Source organism: Eschrichtius robustus, chromosome 6 (genome assembly GCF_028021215.1).
Source record: "Eschrichtius robustus isolate mEscRob2 chromosome 6, mEscRob2.pri, whole genome shotgun sequence".
Lineage (NCBI taxonomy): Eukaryota > Metazoa > Chordata > Mammalia > Artiodactyla > Eschrichtiidae > Eschrichtius > Eschrichtius robustus.
In genome coordinates, this window is record NC_090829.1 from 41,763,894 (window position 1) to 41,784,275 (window position 20,382).

The 20,382-nt window shown below is 34.7% G+C and overlaps 1 protein-coding gene across 1 annotated transcript in view; it reads left to right on the plus strand.

The window, feature by feature from the left end:
• Nucleotides 1–20,326, plus strand: part of SMC4 (structural maintenance of chromosomes 4) — a 34,205-nt gene extending 13,879 nt beyond the window's left edge. The window contains exons 10-24 of the mRNA XM_068546182.1: nt 1,537–1,701; nt 3,626–3,859; nt 5,677–5,862; nt 6,852–7,013; nt 8,975–9,200; nt 9,286–9,365; nt 10,230–10,382; nt 11,516–11,642; nt 15,456–15,645; nt 16,757–16,901; nt 17,179–17,352; nt 17,784–17,966; nt 18,104–18,336; nt 18,867–19,050; nt 19,526–20,326. Coding sequence (XP_068402283.1) covers nt 1,537–1,701; nt 3,626–3,859; nt 5,677–5,862; nt 6,852–7,013; nt 8,975–9,200; nt 9,286–9,365; nt 10,230–10,382; nt 11,516–11,642; nt 15,456–15,645; nt 16,757–16,901; nt 17,179–17,352; nt 17,784–17,966; nt 18,104–18,336; nt 18,867–19,050; nt 19,526–19,678 — 2,595 coding nt within the window. The 3' untranslated portion in view covers nt 19,679–20,326. The remainder of the gene's footprint in view (nt 1–1,536; nt 1,702–3,625; nt 3,860–5,676; nt 5,863–6,851; nt 7,014–8,974; nt 9,201–9,285; nt 9,366–10,229; nt 10,383–11,515; nt 11,643–15,455; nt 15,646–16,756; nt 16,902–17,178; nt 17,353–17,783; nt 17,967–18,103; nt 18,337–18,866; nt 19,051–19,525) is intronic.
• The last annotated feature ends 56 nt before the right edge of the window (nt 20,327–20,382 follow it).

A 20,382-nucleotide genomic window follows, 5' to 3' on the forward strand; every position in this document is an offset into this window, starting at 1 on the left:
TGTTTCTGATATACATTGTTGGCAAAATATTTACCAAATCAGCAATTCTATTTTGGTGACAAAATAATTTTCTTCTTATAGAGTGTATGATTTAAAAAGATGTTTTTGGCTACATATCATAGATTTTTTAAAATAGTACCTTTGTCTGCAGAAATCAAGTTAAGAGTATCAGCAGGAGTTTCCCCTTAAAAAGGAGGGAAGGGGAAGTTCATAATTTACAGCAAGTGGTTGATTAGCTAGACTGAGGTTATCAAAAAAAGAAAGATGAGGTTTAGACCAGAATGTCTAACTTGCTAGGAGCCAGACTAATAAATCAATCAATTTGGGGTGTTTCAAACTATATTCATAGTTTAATCAGATATTAATAGATGAGACCCATAAAGCCCCTCCCCTCAAAAAATTTTTGTACCGGGCTTCCCTGGTGGCGCAGTGGTTGAGAATCCGCCTGCCAATGCAGGGGACACAGGTTCGAGCCCTGGTCCAGGAAGATCCCACATGCCGTGGAGCAACTAAGCCCGTGTGCCACAGCTACTGAGCCTGCACTCTCTAGAGCCTGCGTGCTGCAACTACTGAAGCCCACGCGCCTAGAGCCCGTGCTCTGCAACAAGAGAAGCCACTGCAATGAGAAACCTGCGCACCACAACAAAGAGTAGCCCCCCCCGATCGCCACAACTAGAGAAAGCCCACATGCAGCAACGAAGACCCAATGCAGCCAAAAATAAAATAATAAATTTATTAAAAAAAAAAAAAGTTTTGTACCATATAATTACATGGTAATTATAAGACAGGCTCTGCTTTACCTTGTAAGCATTTTTCCAAATGCATTTGTTCACAAAATATTTATGCTCAGTACAGTAACACATCTATGTGAATCAGTGTCTGAGGGACAGCATTTTTGGAAATGTTTAATTTCTCTGGTAATAGATAATCAGAATAAACAAAATAGCATGGATTTGATAGAAACCCCTGAATTGGGCAGATTAAGCCAAATGTAACTGTAGTAGAGATAATTAGCCTTTAGGCATCAACTGTGGAAAAGTGATTACTACTGGAAGGTATTAATGGAATAAAATATTAGTCCTATGTGGTGACTCTGGAAGGGTAAAGTTGGGAAAGATCTTAGGATTTGAGGGAGACTAGGGGTGTATGGGTAATTTGTGGTAAGCTGTAATGTACTTTGAAGGGTACTTTAGGGAATTCCATGTACTCAGGCCATATTCACAGGTGAAGAAGGATAATTACAGCCTAAAGTTGGAGCAGAAGGAAGATCTACTGCTCAGCGAGGAAGAATTGTCTTACATAAGGAATCAGGAATTCGTAGAATTAGTTTTACCATTAGACTGAAAGAACATAGAAATTGCAGCAGATGGTTAAGGAAGTACTTGCTAAAGCTAGCTGCTTCAAACCTAATTACAATGAAGACCGCTAAGATCTAGAAGATCCTGAGAAATGCTTTTAAATAAGCCAAATATTGATGGTGTTGGATAGCCTAAAGTTACATGCTTCTAGTAACTTTAATTTGTTTTATAATCTTAGGTTGAAGAATTTAAAAGTATACCTGCCAAGAGTGAGAATATCATAACTGAGACAACAACTAGAAACAATGCCCTTGAGAAAGAAAAAGAAAAAGAAGAAGAAAAATTAAAGAAAGTTATGGATAACCTTAAACAGGAAACACAAGGGCTTCAGAAAGAAAAAGAAGTAAGATTTCTTTATTGGTTGGCATATATTTTGGTGGCTTTTTTTTTTAATCTTGAAGATCGTTTTTATAGTAATATTAAAAAATGAACTGTTAGAAGAAAAAGTTTGGACTTTTAATATCTAACATTCCTAAAAATGGTCAGCCTAGACTCTTTCCCTTTTTTGTTTTTTGCTTTCTCGTTTTAAAAAAAAGTTAACGAGAACTTATAGTGGTAGAAGAAAATACTCATCAAATACTTTGTTTTATGTGCAGTTCTTCGTTACACATTGAATTCATCATCAAATTTTCTTTTTCATGTTCTCTTAAATTATTTTCTTGGTAATTTATTGGTTACTACCTATAAATGCTTGGGACCACACTAACCATAGATGACATCTCCTTTCTTTGCTTCTCTAGCTCTTCTGTAATAGTTTTTTGTGTTTTTTTGTTTTTAAATGTTATGCTCTTGGTTACCCAGTTGGTTCATAGCTGTGATGATGAATGACTTTTTTTTTTTTTTAATTTACTTATTTTTATTATTTATTTATTTATTTTGGCTGTGTTGGGTCTTCGTTTCTGTGCGAGGGCTCTCTCTAGTTGCGGCAAGCGGGGGCCACTCTTCATCGCGGTGCGCGGGCCTCTCACTATCGCGGCCCCTCCAGCTGCGGGGCACAGGCTCCAGACGCGCAGGCTCAGCAGTTGTGGCTCACGGGCCCAGCTGCTCCACGGCACGTGGGATCCTCCCAGACCAGGGCTCGAACCCGTGTCCCCTGCATTAGCAGGCAGACTCTCAACCACTGCGCCACCAGGGAAGCCCCTGTAATAGTTTTAAAACCATGACTCATGTGTCAGTTCTTGGCTCAAATCCTAGGTCAATCACTTATATCTCTGAATTTGTTCAGGTTATGTCTCCAAGTTATCTTCCTCAAAATGTGGAAGAAAATATTACCCATCTTGTGAATCTTTGTGAAAATAAAACGTGTGTTTACTTACATAAAGTGCTTAGAAAGTGAGGAATTAATAAATATTAGCTACTACATTATGTTAGCACTTCACTAAAACAAGAGTGTGAGATTGTCTCATTGATATGTCTTGTCTCCCCAACAAGAGTATAAGCACAGAGTTTAGCTATCTTTGCTTATATTCACCACAGCCTTTTAGACAACACTGAGCATGTTAAATAGATATTTAATAGATGACAGTAATTGAGTTGAATTGACTTACATTACTTAAGTCAGTTACATAAGACCTTTGTTAATTATACCTCCATGAAATGTTTTGGAGTTTCTTTACAGACTAAATTGATTCTGTTTTGAAACATGGACATGTTCTAATATCATACTGTATTACTGGGCCAGTGCTTTGTATGTGAAATAAAAGGGTTAGGCTTTTGTAAGGGCTTTTCTTGTTCCATTATTCTAATAAGTAGATCCTTTCTACACAGTCAACTACAGTAGTCCAAAATTTCTACTCACTCATCAAATTATGACTTGTGTTGGGGATTACCTCACCTTACCTCTAAAACTTAAAAAGATTTCCAACATAAATATACTTGAGGAAACTTTCTGCTGAGTAGTCCTTATACCTTACCGTTTTAGGTAAGGTAATGTGGAAAGACCATGGAATCCAGATTTCAGATCCAAATTTTTGTTCTCTTTCAACCACTCTTTCTTTGTCATTTTAATCTCTAAATTGAGATATTAGATATTAGTATGGTATCTACCTCGTTAAGCTCTTGTGAAATCAGTTGGGAAAAGACTTGATATACCATGAACATTCACAACTAGGCAAAAACTGTTAGTCCATTCCACTTGTGAGATTTATTTCTGTATATTGTGCTTGTAGAATCTATTAAGTTAAATTCAAAATGTATGGTTTCCATTTCAGTTTAGGTTTGAAAACACATATATTTCGGATTTAATGGGGTCTATCATATTTTAACAGAGTCGAGAGAAAGAACTTATGGATTTCAGCAAATCAGTAAATGAAGCACGTTCAAAGATGGATGTAGCCCAATCCGAACTTGATATCTATCTCAGTCGTCATAATACCGCAGTGTCTCAATTAAGTAAGGCCAATGAAGCTCTAATGGCAGCTTCTGAGACTCTCAAAGAAAGGAAATCTGCAATTGGAGATATAGAGGCAAAACTCCCTCAAACTGAACGTGAACTAAAGGAGGTAAATCTTTTCTTCTGTATTTCATCTGAACATTGTTTATGAACCCTAGTTTTATTTTTATATTTACATACATATATTTTTTTTAATCTCAACATCTTTTTTTTAAATTTATTTTATTTTTGGCTGCGCTGAGTCTTCGTTGCTGCGCACGGGCCTTCTCTAGTTGCGGCGAGTGGGGGCTCCTCTTTGTTGCGGTGCGCGGGCTTCTCATTGCAGTGGCTTCTCTTGTTGCGGAGCACGGGCTCTAGGTGCATGGGCTTCAGTAGTTGTGGTGCATGGGCTTAGTTGCTCCGTGGCATGTGGGATCTTCCCGGACCAGGGGCTTGAACCCGTGTCCCCTGCATTAGCAGGCGGATTCTTAACCACTGCGCCACCAGGGAAGTCCTGATCTCAACATCTTAAGTGACTGGTACATAGATATTTTTGTTGTTATTGTTTAGTGTAATCTTTCCCAAAAGAATGGGGTTAATAGTTCAGTATTCTATCTGATACGAATCGAGACTATCAAGAAGCTGCGTTCTCCCTTCAAGTGTCAAACAGCAAATAATATTGCTGCCGCCACCATTATTTCCCGTGGTAAAAATTTAAACAAAAGAAAGTTTTTTGTTTCCCTAAATCTAAGTGTAGACAACTTCGGCAATGGTAAAGGAAAATCACAAATAAGTGTAAGTGTGTGTGTGAACAAATATGCAAGTCAACTATCTTAGTGTATTTTTTTCCGTTTTTGAATTTATGAATGTAGTTTCTTTGTTGGGACTGCAAGTTGTTAAACTAATCAAGACATCTGGCTTATTAGCTCATCCATGTCCTCTGCTATCCTTGAGTGAATTAGACATCTAAGGAATTTCATAACTTTAATCTCCAAAGCATCATTAGGCAAGATGGCAACAGAAAATGCTGCTTGGGGAGAAATTACACTGAAAATGAAGTCTTTTTCGTTTTAGTAAATGCACACCGCTTGGTCATCAGAGAACTTCATGGCCGTGTAGAATTTAAATGTAAACTTAAGTTATATTCAGTGACTACTTCTATCTTCCTCATGATTCAGTTTATTTTTGGATAAATTACATCTGTAACTTGAGCTTTTATCAATACTTTAAACCAGTATGACTGGTGATAGAGGTAATAATTTAAAGCCAGGAAGTGAAGGAGAATGTCAGTTAGAAAAATGGTTGCTCTAACTTGGAGATTGAGAAACTGAGAATTAGGCTTTTTGCGTGCATGTGTGTGGTTCCTCTTGTTGGCAGCCTGACATTTTTGTTTAGCAATAGTACTGTTCACTCATCATGCTCTCCTTCATTTCAGAGCTATGCTTTTTTTGTTCTTTGTTTTCCTTTATTTAATTAGATATAATAATATATGCTATATAATACTATGTATTAAATCTCCTTTTATTTAAAAAGCAAGGCACAGTGTAATCATAGCCCTGCCCGGTCACCTATAACTAGAGTCCTGTATTGAGGTCTGTTTTTGATTAGTGTAAGAATATAAGAATTAGGACACATTTATGCGTAACTGTGTGGTGCCAAACTGGGATTTCCACAACCCTAACTCTTCTAGTTCTAACAGTCAGTGCACTGCTCCTAGGTCTATATTGTGTTTATATTCCTTATTATTGACCCAAATAATTTATGCCCCCTTTAAAACAGAAAACCCATCCATATTTTTCAAAATCAAACCAACGGTTGCAATGTGACAGCTTAGTCCTGGTTCAAGTGTTGATTATTGGCCTTTCCTTCTTTTTTTAGGTATTACAACTAATTCTATACTGTGATAGGGTGTAACCTGGGATTCATGTTCTTTACTTTCACCTTTAGAAAGAAAAACAACTTCAAAAACTTACACAAGAAGAAATAAATTTCAAAAGTTTGGTTCGTGATCTTTTCCAAAAAGTTGAAGAAGCGAAGAGTTCCTTAGCAATGAATCGAAGTAGGGGGAAAGTCCTTGATGCAATAATTCAAGAAAAAAAATCTGGCAGAATTCCAGGAATATATGGAAGATTGGTAAAGTAAATTTATTTGTAAATGACTATACATTTTTCTCAGATATTATAATTTTCTTACCTTGACTTAAAGAACTGTATATTAAGTGTCTCTGTACATAAAATAACATTTACTTTTGTTTCTTTTAAAGGACATTCATTTTTAAACATTTTGCTCTTACACTCAGGCATGATAAAATTCTTTGTGGTATGGATTTGTTCATGTTACAGATAGTTTTGGGTTTTTTTTTAAATTTTGTGTAATTATAGTCATTTTAAGAAAGTGATCCAACTCTAGTGATAAACTTAACAAACTCCTTTTTTCTTTTTTTAAAAAAATAAGAACTTGATAAATTATATTCTGGGTTTTTATACCATTATACTAAATGTTGCGGCTAGAGTTTAGGAAAATCAACAAAGGATGATGTCAAAACCCAAGGCTAGGGATAGTGGGTACCTGAAGCCTGAGCTCCTGAGCCTGAAGAAGGAAGGGAGCTGTGGCCAGCTGGAAGGTGGCTGGAAGGAAATGGGGATAGCTAATTTATTAATAGACTGAGAAGCAGATTTACATAATCTTAAATGGCTTTCAATAATTCAGAGTTTTATTATTCTATAAGTTATTTTGCTTATAATACTTTCCGGTTTCAAATCTTCACATTATACGTTTTCATTTACGTGCAGTGAAAACAGTTCTCATTTTGTGCTCATTAAAAATTCAAACTCTGTATATCCATAAGTTTCTTTTTGTTTGTTTGTTTGTTTTTCATAAGTTTTTTTTAAAGGTAGATTAAAAACTCCAGTAGTGATTGCCTTTGCAGAAGAGAAAGGTTGAATGTGAGGAACACTTCAATTTTTCATTGTGTACCCTTTTTGTACTGTTTAAAACCATATGTAGGTATAGTTCAGTTAAACGCAACTTGAAAAATCTATATGAAATACTAATAAAATGATCCTGTGCCTAATTCCTTGCTGATTGTGCATTGATTTCTCCCCCCTCCTCTCAATTATTAGGGGGACTTAGGAGCAATTGATGAAAAATATGATATTGCTATTTCATCCTGTTGTCATGCATTAGACTACATTGTTGTTGATTCTATCGATACGGCCCAAGAATGTGTAAACTTCCTGAAAAGACAAAATATTGGAGTTGCAACCTTTATAGGTTTGGATAAGGTGGGTATTCATAATCTACCTGTAATTTAGTTTTTAAGTGCCAAGTGTTTTTTGATTTTAAATCCTAGCTTTTTTTTCATAGTTATTTAAGTGAACACCTGATAGGTTTTGAGGATTATATTAGGCTCTGGGGTTACATGGTTGTGAAAAAAAATCCTCTACTGCCTCCCCTAAAGGAATATACATTCCAATGTTACAGTGACTGGTAGTTTGCATTTCTAACTTCCATCATCAATAACTACTTTAAAAAGAAAAAAAAAAGAAAAACACTTACTGGGATACAATTCACAACCATAAAATTCATTATTTTAAAATACGTAGTTGAGCAGGTTTTAGTACATTCACATGGTCTGGATTGTTCAATCATGACCACTGTCTAATTCCACAATATTTTCATCATCCCAAAAGAGGAACCCCATACACATTAGGAGTCACTACCCCTATTCTCCCAGCCCTCCATCCCCCTGCAACCTTTAATCTACTTTTTGTCTCTAGATTTACATATTCTGGACATTTTGTATAAATGAAATCATATACTATGTTGCCTTTTGTGTATGGCTTCTTTAACTTAGTTTTCAAAGGTCATCCGTGTTGAGACTTCCCTGGCGGTCCAGTGGTTAAGACTCCGCACTTCCACTGTGAGGTGCAGGTTCAATCCCTGGTCAGGAAGCTAAGATCCTGCACACCGCGTGGTGTGGCCAAAAGTAAATAAATAAGTTCCCTCTCTTCTCTTTGCAGGGGGTGGGGCTCATACATGTGTATCAGCACTTCATTCCTTTTTACTGCCAAGTGATATTCCATTATATGATGTAGCACAGTTTGTTTATTCATCAATTGATGGACATTTGGGTTGTTTCCATGTTTTGGCTATTACGGTTAATGCTGCCATGAACATTCGTGTACACAGGTTTTTGTATGACATCTTTTCATGTGCTTACTTATTGGCCATTTGTTTATCTTTGGAGAAAAATCTGTTCACATTCTTTGCCCATTTGTTAATTGGTTTGTCTTACTGTTGAGTTGTAAGAATTCTTTATATATTCTGGATACAAGGCTCTTGTCAGGTATGTAACTTGCAAATGTTTTCTCCCATTCTGTGGGCTGTCTTTTCACATTCTTGATGGTGTCCTCTGAAGCAAAAAATTTAGATAGAAGTCCAGTTTATTTATTTTTAGTTCCTTGTATTTTGGGTGTCATATCTAAGAAACCACTGTGTAATCCAATGGCAGGGTGATTTACCTCTCTTTTCTAAGAGTTTTACAGCTTTAGGTTTTACATTTAGTTTTTAATCCATATTAAGTTAATTTTATAATACAGTGTAAAGTAGGGGTCCAACTCTACTCTTTTGGATATTGGGTTGTTCCAGCACCATTTGTATTCTTTCCCTGTTGAATTTTCTTGGCACCCTCATCAAAAATCAACCGATCATAAATGTAAGGGTTTATTTCTGGACTCTTCATTTATCTATATGTCTGTCCTTACACTGATACCACACTGTCTTGATTACTATAGCTTTGTAGTAAGCTTTAAAATAAGGAGTCCTTTCATTTTGTTCTTTAATATCAAGAGTGTCCTGGGGTTTTTGTTTTGTTTTTAGTATATTGTAAGTGGGATTTTCTTAATCTCATTTTCAGATTATTCATTGCTAGTGTATAGAAATACAATTAATTTCTGCATATTGATCTTGTATTCTGCAACTTTGCTGAATTCATGTTAGTTCTAATATTTTTTTAATGTATGGATTCCTCGGGATTTTACTACATATAAGATCATGTCATCTGTGAATAGAGATAGTTTTACAATAACTTCTTTTTTAAAATAACAGTAAAGTAATAATTATGTAGATACTCAGAACTTTGTATAAATGTCCTTATGTTTAATACATGTGTATTACTTCTATAAATGATACCTAACACAAACGATATCTTTATATATATATTATTTTTCTTTTTTATGTTTAGATGGCAGTGTGGACAAAGAAAATGACCAAAATTCAAACTCCTGAAAATACTCCTCGATTATTTGATTTAGTAAATGTAAAAGATGAGGAAATTCGCCAAGCTTTTTACTTTGCCTTACGGGATACCTTAGTAGCTGACAACTTGGATCAAGCCACAAGAGTAGCATATCAAAAAGATAGAAGATGGAGAGTGGTAACATTACAGGGGCAAATCATAGAACAGTCAGGTAATGTTTTTTTTCTCTGCCATTGAGTTTATTTAATCTTGTTGGGGGAGACATCTAAGTCTGACTTCTCTCCTCTCTTCTCCAGGTACAATGACTGGTGGTGGAAGCAAAGTAATGAAAGGAAGGATGGGTTCATCAGTTGTTGTTGAAATCTCAGAAGAAGAGGTCAGTGTGTACAAAATTATAGTCAAGACATTTTTGTTAAAGCAGCTGTACTGATATGTAACATACTGTAAAATTCTGCTATTTTAAATGTACTGTAATCAAATTTTCAATTAACAGATTGAATTTTCTCTAAATGACGAGTATATAAGCTGTGGGATTTTATATGAAACCTGTTAAAGTTCTAAAAGTATGTTAATTTAAAAATATATGCTCAACATATATATCTTTCTCTTCTATGACATTTGGATCATATCATAATTTATTTAACCATTTACTTACTGTTTGACATTTAATTTGTTTCTTCACATAGTTACTGATGTATTATATAATTATCTTTTCTATTTTGACATAATTCTTTAAGTTGTAAATATAGCAAAGACTTCTGATACATGTTTCCAAATTTTATTTCAAAATATTTTATATGTCCAGAAGTATAAGAGAATGTCAAAATGCTCAGGAAAAACTGCTCTGTTCCATTATCACCCTCGGAACACTATACTTTTTTCTTCCTTAAAAATATGTACTTGGATGTCCTGGGTACCTAACTTTTTCTGAAGAGTTGTGGCTTGATTTTTTTTCATATTTTGAAATAGTTTATATTTTTCCACTTAAATATTTGCGTAGTATACCTTCATTGTAATAGTAGTTGACTATACAACACTTAAAATTGTCTTTTCATCTGATTCTATGATGCAGAAATTAGTTGACCATCTCCTAAGCTTTAGGTTTTGGAATTGGAACTGGGTTGTTTGGTTTGTTTCTAGTCTTTAAGATCAGAAATTTGGGTTTTCTTCATTCATAAGTTGCTGTTAATCTGAAATGACTCTTGGAATAAACTTATTTCACTGGTATTCTTCTTTGTAGGTAAATAAAATGGAATCACAGTTGCAGAGAGACTCTCAAAAAGCAGTGCAAATTCAGGAACAGAAAGTACAACTGGAAGAAGCAGTAGTTAAGTTAAGGCATAGTGAACGAGAAATGAGGAATACACTAGAAAAGTTTACTGCAAGCATCCAGGTACTTTTTTAATCAGTATATTAGCTGAAACTATTGGAATTCAACAGCAATTTGGCAGAAGCATTTTGCTGTTTGCTTATAATTTTGAAATATAAGGGGGGAGGAGGAGGCTGGGTCTCTAGGTGTAAGGCGCATCTGTTGATTTTGTTTCCCTGAGTACTAATGGATAAACACCCTGTCACAGTGTTGCTCCAGCCACAGCTATTTCTGGTTTCCATTTGTACTCCATAGAAATGTGTCTTCCCTTAGCAGCTCTGTGACCCTTTATTTCATTCTCTTCTCAAAGTGGAATGTTTTCTTAATTATGAAAAAGTAATACATGCCCATAGTCTCTTTTAAAAAACAAAATCAGAAAACAGTTTTTAGAAAATACCCAAAAGATTATCACCTTAAATTTTTATGTATGTCCTTCAACTTTTAGTGTGTCTAGTTTGCATGTATGTGTTTATGTATGTGGTAGATATTAATATACATATTAAATTTGCATATGGATTTTTAATGAGTCTTATTAACTTTTCTTCACTTATTAATTACGGTTTTCTTTCCAAGCCAATGTACATTTACTTTGTCTGCAATTGTATTGGCATATTTTGTTCGTATCACGATTTGATAAATATTTTTCTGTGTTGACTATGTACACTGCTGTGTTTTAAATATCCTTGTTAGGCAGACCTTAATACACTCATCCAATTATTTCCTTAGGTTAGAGTTCTAAAACTATAATTATTACCCAGTATGTGTACAGTGTTTTAAGCGTTTGTTGCATAATGCCAAATTGTTCTCAAAAAGATGGTTCTAATTCATTTACTAATAGTAGCATATGCAAATAATTTTTCCAAGTCTTTGAACACTAGGTACTCTTCAGTTTGTTGTAAGTTTGCTACTATGATGTAAATACTAAAAAATAGCATTTTAACTTATCTTCATAATGAGTGTATACATTTCATGCGTTTTGTTGGCCATTTTCGATTTTTATATTAATTGTTCGTGTTTTCTGCCCTTTCTTGTTAGTTTTCGTCTTTTTCTTAAAGATTTTAAGTACCTTTTTTTTAAAATTCAGAATGTTTAAAGCAAATGTTATTGTTAGTAAGTTTAAAATACTAACAATTTTGAATGTTAAAACATTTCTGTAGCGTTTATCAGAGCAAGAAGAATATTTGAATGTCCAAGTTAAGGAACTTGAAGCTAATGTACTTGCTGCAGCCCCTGACCAAAAAAAGCAGAAATTGCTAGAAGAAAATGTGACTGCTTTCAAGACAGGTATGTTTAAGGATATACACCTTTTTTTCCCCCTGTGTGGTCAAAAACAGGTTTGTAATATTTTGAATGTTTAAGATAGCAGTTTGTAGAATAAAAAGTACATTTCATATATTATAGACAAGTGACCACTCTGTTTTATGGTTTTTATTTTTATTTCTCAGAAGGTTATAAAGTACTATTAAGTACTTCATTTGACAGATAAGAAAACTGAGGCACAGAATGGTTTATATAATTTGCCCAAGGTCACATAGCATATGGTGGTGGTATAGGAATTCAGGAACAAGGCAGTCTGATTCTGATACCCATGCTTTTAATTTTATATTTTGTATACTTTGGCCCAGTCTTCCTAAGGACCCTTCAAGATAGTAAGTTATTTTATTTGTTTGAGAGCTTAGAGAAAACACATTTTTCCTTCCAGAACTTTTTCTTCTTGTATATAAACATATAAGTGTTCTACCAAAATCTTACAGCAAGAAAGGGAATTAGTTCATAGGCTCATAGTCAGAATTGACTTTGACATTAAAATCCTCTGATCATGCACTTGAGCACCCCTGCTTCTATTTCCATGTTGGCTTCAATTAAACATAGGTAGATGTGCATCTTATTGCACGAGGAGGTAATGGTGAGTTGCACAGTATCTTAGGGACACCAGCAAACACAGCGAGCCTTCATCATGTCCTCAAGAAAGACCCTTGTTACAGTCTGGTTCATGAGCAAAGGAAGGCAAATACTGATTGTTCATCGGAAAGAACTAGATGGACTGGAATTGGAGCAATTATCCAAATGTTCAAAAAATGAGGGCGCGTTTTCTTCCATAAGAAAAAGAGGTATAAAGATTGTAAGCAGACAGATGTCCACTGGGCACATTGAATATTAATATATAGCTGTATTAATTTTTTTATTTTTGTGGTCATACTTATCTACGTTTTTAATATTGAGGCATTCATTCAGATAGCATCTGCTACTGGCCAAGCTTTGTTTTAGGTGCTGTTGATCAAGCAGTGAACAAAATAAAGTCCCTCTTTTCAAGGAACTCACACTTAAGAGGTGGGAAAGATAATAAATACATTGCATACTGTATCAGGTGGTGCTAGGTGATAAAAGTAAAACCAGGAAAACAGGATAGGATGGGGATTCAGATAGACACAGTGGTTAGACGGGCCACCGCTAGAGATACTTGAGCAGAGACCCAGTGGAAGTATGAGTGGACATGTGGATATTTGGGAGAAGAGCATTTCAGGAAGAATGTAGAGGAGTAAGTAGAGGCCCTGGGGCAGGAAGGAGTATGCCAGAAGTGTCTAGGAACACTAGGAAGCCAGAGTGGCTAGAGTTAAACGATAGAAGAATCCAGATAATGTAGAGCCTTATAAGCCCTGTCTCCATGTGAAATTAAAAGCCATTGGAAAGTCATATACACGGAAGTGATATAATCTGACAGGACTTTTTTTTCCTTGCATTTATTTTGGGTATATATTTTGTCCTTGGAGACACAGGGACTTCATCCTACCCCTCCTTCCCCAGAATACCTACAATATTTGTTGTGATTGCTTTGATGGAACCTAATGGTCAATTAAAACAAAAAATGTGTATCTTTGTCATTTATAGCAGCACTTTCACAGAGAGACTACAGGAATCTGTATTCTTGTTTGAAAGGGAATCCTTGACTTTATTAGGAGCCCCATATATGTTTCCTCTCATGGAAACACTGGCTATTATTAGTAGACTCTGTTAATATCTAATATGGAAGCCCATTTCTGCAAGCATATCTTTAAGATTAAATATTTCATTTTACATTAATTTAGATTTTAAAAATCTCTGGCTGTTGCGTAGAGAACAGAGTAAGGGGAGCAAGGTGGTATAAAATAGTGACTTCAAAATTATAGACTATATGATGTTAGTTTTCCCCTCCTACTTCTAATAGACATGCTACTATAGATAGGGAAAAGAATTTTTAATGCATGTTAGGTACTTGAAAATAAGGAAGAAGATGTTCTGAAGGGTGGAACCCTTCCCAGTTGCATACCTGGCCCATCCCCCAGTATAAGTCATGATTCCAGACCCCACAGCAGCTGGTACTCTACCCCACGAGGGAGCTAAGCATACAGACAAACTGCAGAGAACATCGCCACTTGGAGCAAAACAATACCTTCAATAAATACAGTATCTTAGTATCCTTAGGGGGAAAAGGGGATTCAGAAGACCAAAAAAGGGCAGGGTTTTGTTTTGCTTTGTTTTTTTAAAAAGCCAAGTGGTGATCTCAGAAATACAAAGAATAGAGGTTGGAGTTAAACTCACTAGATGAGTTTGAAAGATCAGACTAAAGAATTCTCTGATAATGTAGGACAAAAAGATGAATACTAAGTTGTGAGATTTGGAGAATATTGAAATTCCAATCTACCTAACAGGAGAGAAGAGACAATCTGGAGGAACAACAGTTAAGTCTTTATCTAATCTTTTCCTCTTAGCACATCCTACTTCCTTTCCCCTATGCTAAATGTACTGATACACACTTCCCATAGGAGCTTTATGGGAGTCTCTTTCCATAAGTTGGCTCTGTTTCTGCTTACTTTTCTAGACATAGATATTGAAAGCTTGAACTCCTTACCTTTTTGCCACCTTTCATCCTTCCTATATTGTATAGTGATTAGGATTCAAATATGGAGAACAGAATCCACTCTGGTTAGTACAGATATGATTTGGGGTGTGTGTGTGTTTGTGTGTGTTTAACAGAGTAAAAGATTATTTATAGAATCACTGTGATGGCTTAAGAAATTCTAGGTTGAACATCAAGAATAATTTCCAGAGCTACTCTGTAGAACCATGAAAGGAACTCTACTGCCTCTTCTACAACTGGAAAGTCATCTCTCAAATTGGGAAGATGAGGGACTTCCCTGGTGGTCCAGTGGCTAAGACTTCACACTCCCAGTGCAGGGGGCCTGTGTTCGATCCCTGGTCAGGGAACTAGATCCACATGCCGCAACTAAGAGTTCGCATACTGTAACTAAAGACCTGGCACAGCCAAATAAATAAATACCAAATTGGGAAGATGACACTACAACTGCCAACAACAGAAGAACATTGTACCTACTATAATCTACACCGTCAAAGTTAATGCCATTGCCTGTCAATATTCACAAAGCTTTTGACAGGACACCAGAGCCTCTAACACCACCAAGAAAATTCAGACTTTTCCATGACTGCCAGCAGAACTCAATTCATCAGTTTTGCCATCCAAATTGTGTGAATTTTTTTTTTGATTGAATGGACTTAATTATGTCTGAACCCTAGGTACAAGGGACTCTAGGAAGTGTCACAACTTTCTGGGCCACAGAGAAGAGTGCCACTTCATCCTATCCCCCCCACTTTTTTTTTTGTTATAACATATGGAGGGGAACTCTAGGTTAGCAGAATAAAACAACCACAATTTTCTTCCCCCCCGGGCAGTAGTCAGGCACATAGTCTATCTAAGGGTAAAAATCATTATGAGGTCAATAGTCAATAAAGTACCCTAAAAACTTTTGAAAAGAGCTTCAGGGCATGAAGCCAGTAAGAGATAAGTAGGTTATGTTCACAGCTGAGCCAGAGAATTTAACCATGTGTTGTTATATAACACCATTTGTTTTGACATAGGGCATTCTGGTTTTGTGTTTGGGGTTTTTTTTTTTTTTTTTTTTGAGGTACTTTTCCTTAAATGTCTAAAATTTCTTGGGCATGCATCAGGTTAAGTCATACTGACTGAAGAAATTTACATCTAACAAGTGATGCTCATTAGCGTAGAAACACAAATTAATTTCACTTTTTTTTTTTTTCCAGAGTATAACAATGTGGCTGAGAGAGCTGGTAAAGTGGAAGCTGAGGTTAAAAGGTTACACAATATTATTGTAGAAATCAATAACCATAAACTCAAGGCCCAACAAGACAAACTTGATAAAATAAACAAACAATTAGATGAATGTGCTTCTGCTATTACTAAAGCCCAAGTAGCAATCAAGACTGCTGACAGGTAGAGTATGCATACTACCCTGTCTTCCTCTTCCCTACATCCCATTAGTATTTAAACTTAATATCCATTAAGTGTTTCTGTTACTGTTACTTATTAAGCCCTTCTGACATGTTGTTACCTAATAGGAGTTTAATAGGTGAACACCTATAATAAACATCATATGACTAGTTTTTAAAAACATAGACGGGTATGCTTTGGCAAAATGTGGTTATATAATTCCCAAGTTGTGAGGACAAAGAAGTCAGAGTTTCATTTTTCTGGCTTAAAGGAGTAGAGGGTGATTCATTGAAATAGATCTAGGTTTTAGGAGAATAAGACGGTTGAGATTTCTTAGCAAAATTGTTTTAATAACTTAAATTTTTAATTAACTAGATTATTCCATTGTCCCAAAAAGTTTTTAATACGTTCATAACATAGATCTTGTTTTTAAATTAATTTTCAGAGTATTAAAGTATTTCTAAAATAAGTATGTATAAAAATGTTGAAATGTAAACAGCTGTTTCTTTTGTCTTAAAATTATAACATTAGTCACATATTGATTATCTGGTTATTCCATTATTACAATGTCTTTTGTTCAAAAATAAGGTGCTAATAAGCCATATGTTTTGCCTAAACACAGTTCTCAGTCAAAATAGAAGTAACTTTATTAAGGGAAAAAATAGTTGTGTGTGTGTGTTGTCATGTGTCCCGTTTCCTCCCCGCTCCACCCTGCCAAAAACGCTTGTTTGCCCTGACTTGAACCAGGGCGTATTTATTTACTTGATGGTATAGCTTCATGGGTGTAAAGATTTAAGAATCTCCAACCTGACAAGAAAATGACAAGAATATAATAATCCAGTGGACAATTTTGCTTCATAGTCTAAGTCTAAAAGCTTATATAAGGAAGTTTTATTAATTTATGCTGAGAGTTTAATAAAATATACAATATCCCACAAGTGTATGTATAAACATAAAAAACCAATTCAAGGATTTTAGTAAATCATAAATTTTAAAATCTATGATAGAAAAAAATGTTACATTAATGTCATGAAAAGTTCTTTGGTAGGTTTTCAGAAGCAGAATAACAAATCACACATTACCACATTTTTAATATATGATTTTGCTTGTTTAGAAATCTTAAAAAAGCACAAGACTCTGTCTTTCGCACAGAGAAAGAAATAAAAGATACTGAGAAAGAAGTAGATGACTTAACAGCAGAGCTAAAAAGTCTTGAAGACAAAGCAACAGAGGTCGTAAAGAATACAAATGCTGCAGAGGTAAGACATGGAGAGGGGAGAGGATGGTATTTCAAGCAATTAAGATTTATAGATATCAATACCTTGCCTAGTAAGCACTCAGTAAGTTAAACTTATATTAACTTTCATCTGTACAATAAAAATGAGTACTGTATTGTAACTTTTCTGTAAATAAAAACATTTTCATTTAAAGTGGAAGGGGCGTGGGGAGAGATTGCTCGCTTCTTCATCTTTGTAATGTGAAAATCCCGTTCTGTTTGAGAAGATCATATCTGTAGCGTTTCTTCTTGGTTTTTAGGAGTCCTTACCAGATATCCAGAAAGAACACCGTAACCTACTTCAAGAACTTAAAGTAATTCAGGAAAATGAACATGCTCTTCAAAAAGATGCACTTAGTATTAAGTTGAAACTTGAACAAGTAGATGGTCATATTGGTGAACATAATTCTAAAATAAAATACTGGCAAAAAGAGGTGAGAATTGTTATGTTTAGTTAAATGTAACTTTAAGATATCCTTTATGAAAAAAGGTTAGGGTTTTTTTGTTTTTGGGGTATGTTGTGATTCTTAATTTCATGGTGTATAATCACTTCTCAGGTTTATAGGGGACAAAATGAACAGTATATAGGAGTTATTATATACAGAAAAATATGCATAATGGTCAGAATTAGTCAACATTTTCACCCCAGGGCTGATAACGGAGGTTTAACAAATGGCTACATGAACACCTTGAACACTACAACTATTTTTCTTGAAGTCCTTTGAAAAATAGTTGATACACAAATTAGTTACCACTCCTTAGTATACGTCGTTTTGATAGGCAGTTTGTCATATTAATTTGTGAGGTTTAACAATGAATTATAATACTATGCCTTTTCTAACAGTGATCTAACTTAAACTTTTAGATTTCAAAAATATCATTGCATCCCATAGAAGATAATCCTGTTGAAGAGATTCCACTTCTAAGCCCAGAAAATCTTGAAGCAATCAAGAACCCAGATTCTATAACAAATCAAATTGCACTTCTGGAAGCCCAGTGTCATGAAATGAAACCAAACCTTGGTGCCATTGCAGAGTATAAAAAGAAGGTACAAATAAACTGTGTAATAGTCAGGAAGTCTCTAGACCTTAGCCTAAATTGTGGCCTTTATTTTATATAATTAGCAGTGTTATTTCTCATCTCAAATGTATAACTGAATTGATGTTTTTCTCATTCTTTTCATAGGAAGAATTATATTTACAACGGGTAGCAGAATTGGACAAAATTACTTATGAAAGAGATAATTTTAGACAGGCATATGAAGATCTTCGGAAACAAAGGCTTAATGAATTCATGGCAGGTTTTTATATAATAACAAATAAATTAAAGGAAAATTACCAAATGCTTACTTTGGGAGGTGATGCTGAGCTGGAGCTTGTAGACAGCTTGGATCCTTTCTCTGAAGGAATCATGTTCAGGTTTGTAATTATGCTGTATACTGAGTTTCGGATTCTTCTGTTATATCTCTCTACATATTCTCCAAACTCAGTATTTTTTTAGGGGTGGGATGTGAAGGTTAGATGTACAACTTGTTTTATTTCATAAATACTAGTTGGCCTAGATATTAGTTTACAGCATAAATTCTAGGCAAACAGTAAATACTTGATTTTACGGAATATTTGTCTAGTTCATCTTTTAATTTTCAAGCCATTTCAATCTAACATGTGGATTTTAAAATTGCAAAGCAAAAAGTGCATTGGAAACGGGGGAAATACCAAGAATTACTTACTGGCTTGCTGTTTAAATCTTAAATTTTTGTCAGGTGTTCCTATGTGTCCGTCCTCCAATAACATGTTTATAAAAGAACCCCTCAGAAGTTTATATTTGTGAAAAGGAAATTAGAGATTCCCAAGGAAGGTGGTAGAAGCCAGTTATGGGAAAGAAATCACGAAGTCTTAATTTAGCTTTACAAGTAATTTGACTAATGAGATTTTCTTAATTATTTCAGTGTCCGACCACCTAAGAAAAGTTGGAAGAAGATCTTCAACCTTTCAGGAGGAGAGAAAACACTTAGTTCATTGGCTTTAGTATTTGCTCTTCACCACTACAAACCCACTCCCCTGTACTTCATGGATGAGATTGATGCAGCCCTTGATTTCAAAAATGTTTCCATTGTTGCATTTTATATATATGTAAGTAATCATTTAGAGCTTTTCATTCTGAAAATTTTATGGGTTCCCTAAACATTACAGATGAAATTCTTTGACTTCTTTTGAGCTTTTTCCCTGTTCTCTAATCCCACATCCCATGGTATTAAAGGAGACCACATCCTTTATTTGAGCCAAATAATTCCATTTTGGGAAAGTGAAATATAAATGGATAATGTAAATTAGTAGCAGAAACAGCTAGAAATTTTTTTTCTATACCATTTTTCTACTAGAAGAATTCTAGGCAACCATCCTTCCAAATACCCAAATTCTTCTCAAACCCAAATACTGTTTCATGAATTATCCATGTTGTCATTCTTGTTCATGTTAATTATCAATGTCATGTTGAATTTACTGTCAAGAAATATTTCAGGGAAGTAAAGCTTAGATGTTTATTATATGATTTATATATTTACAATATATGTATAATTTTTCTAATTTATTCTTTCTTTCTCTTTAGGAACAAACAAAAAATGCCCAGTTCATAATAATTTCTCTTCGAAATAATATGTTTGAGATTTCAGATAGACTTATTGGAATTTACAAGACATACAATATAACAAAAAGTGTTGCAGTAAACCCAAAAGAAATTGCATCTAAAGGACTTTGCTAAACTTGTTTATACTGAAGATTTCTCAGATTGAATCACCACAGATTCAGCGTACTGTATTTACTGACTTTCTATTTGTAAAGGGTTATAAATTATATAAAATACATATTCTTAAACTGGATCATATAACTAGTTTCTATTTTATGCTGTTACTTAAGAGACATGTTACAAGTCTAATAAAATATTCTCTATACCTGCTTCTAGGAGATTGTAAGAAACTGACTGACAACTTTGTAAGCAGCAGACTGGAGAAAATAAGATGCCTGGGGGGGGCGGGGGTCAGGTGACTTACCCTTAGCCCCAAACTGCTACCTGCAGAGTTAAAAGTATGTTACTCTATGAACAGTACAGTTCTAAACTAGATCATGTTATCAAGACATAGCATACTCTCATGGACCTTTGACCTACGCTGGAGAAGCCTATCAACTGCTACTATAGTAAAATTTTTAAGGTATTCCACTTAGTAATTTAGATAGTCACTATTTATTACCCAAATACTAGGAACATTTTTTTTTTAAACCGTCATCCTGAATTATAAGGATGAGAATTTAAATATTGTATTCTTTTCTAAAACTTGATATGCTTGACTGTTTAAAACACTTGCAAAAGGGTCAGCAAATATGTCTGAAATAACTTGGATATCTCATTAGTTGAAAAGGAAAAATACCCACTTCAGAAAAAGAATAAAGTGTATAAGGACTAATTTC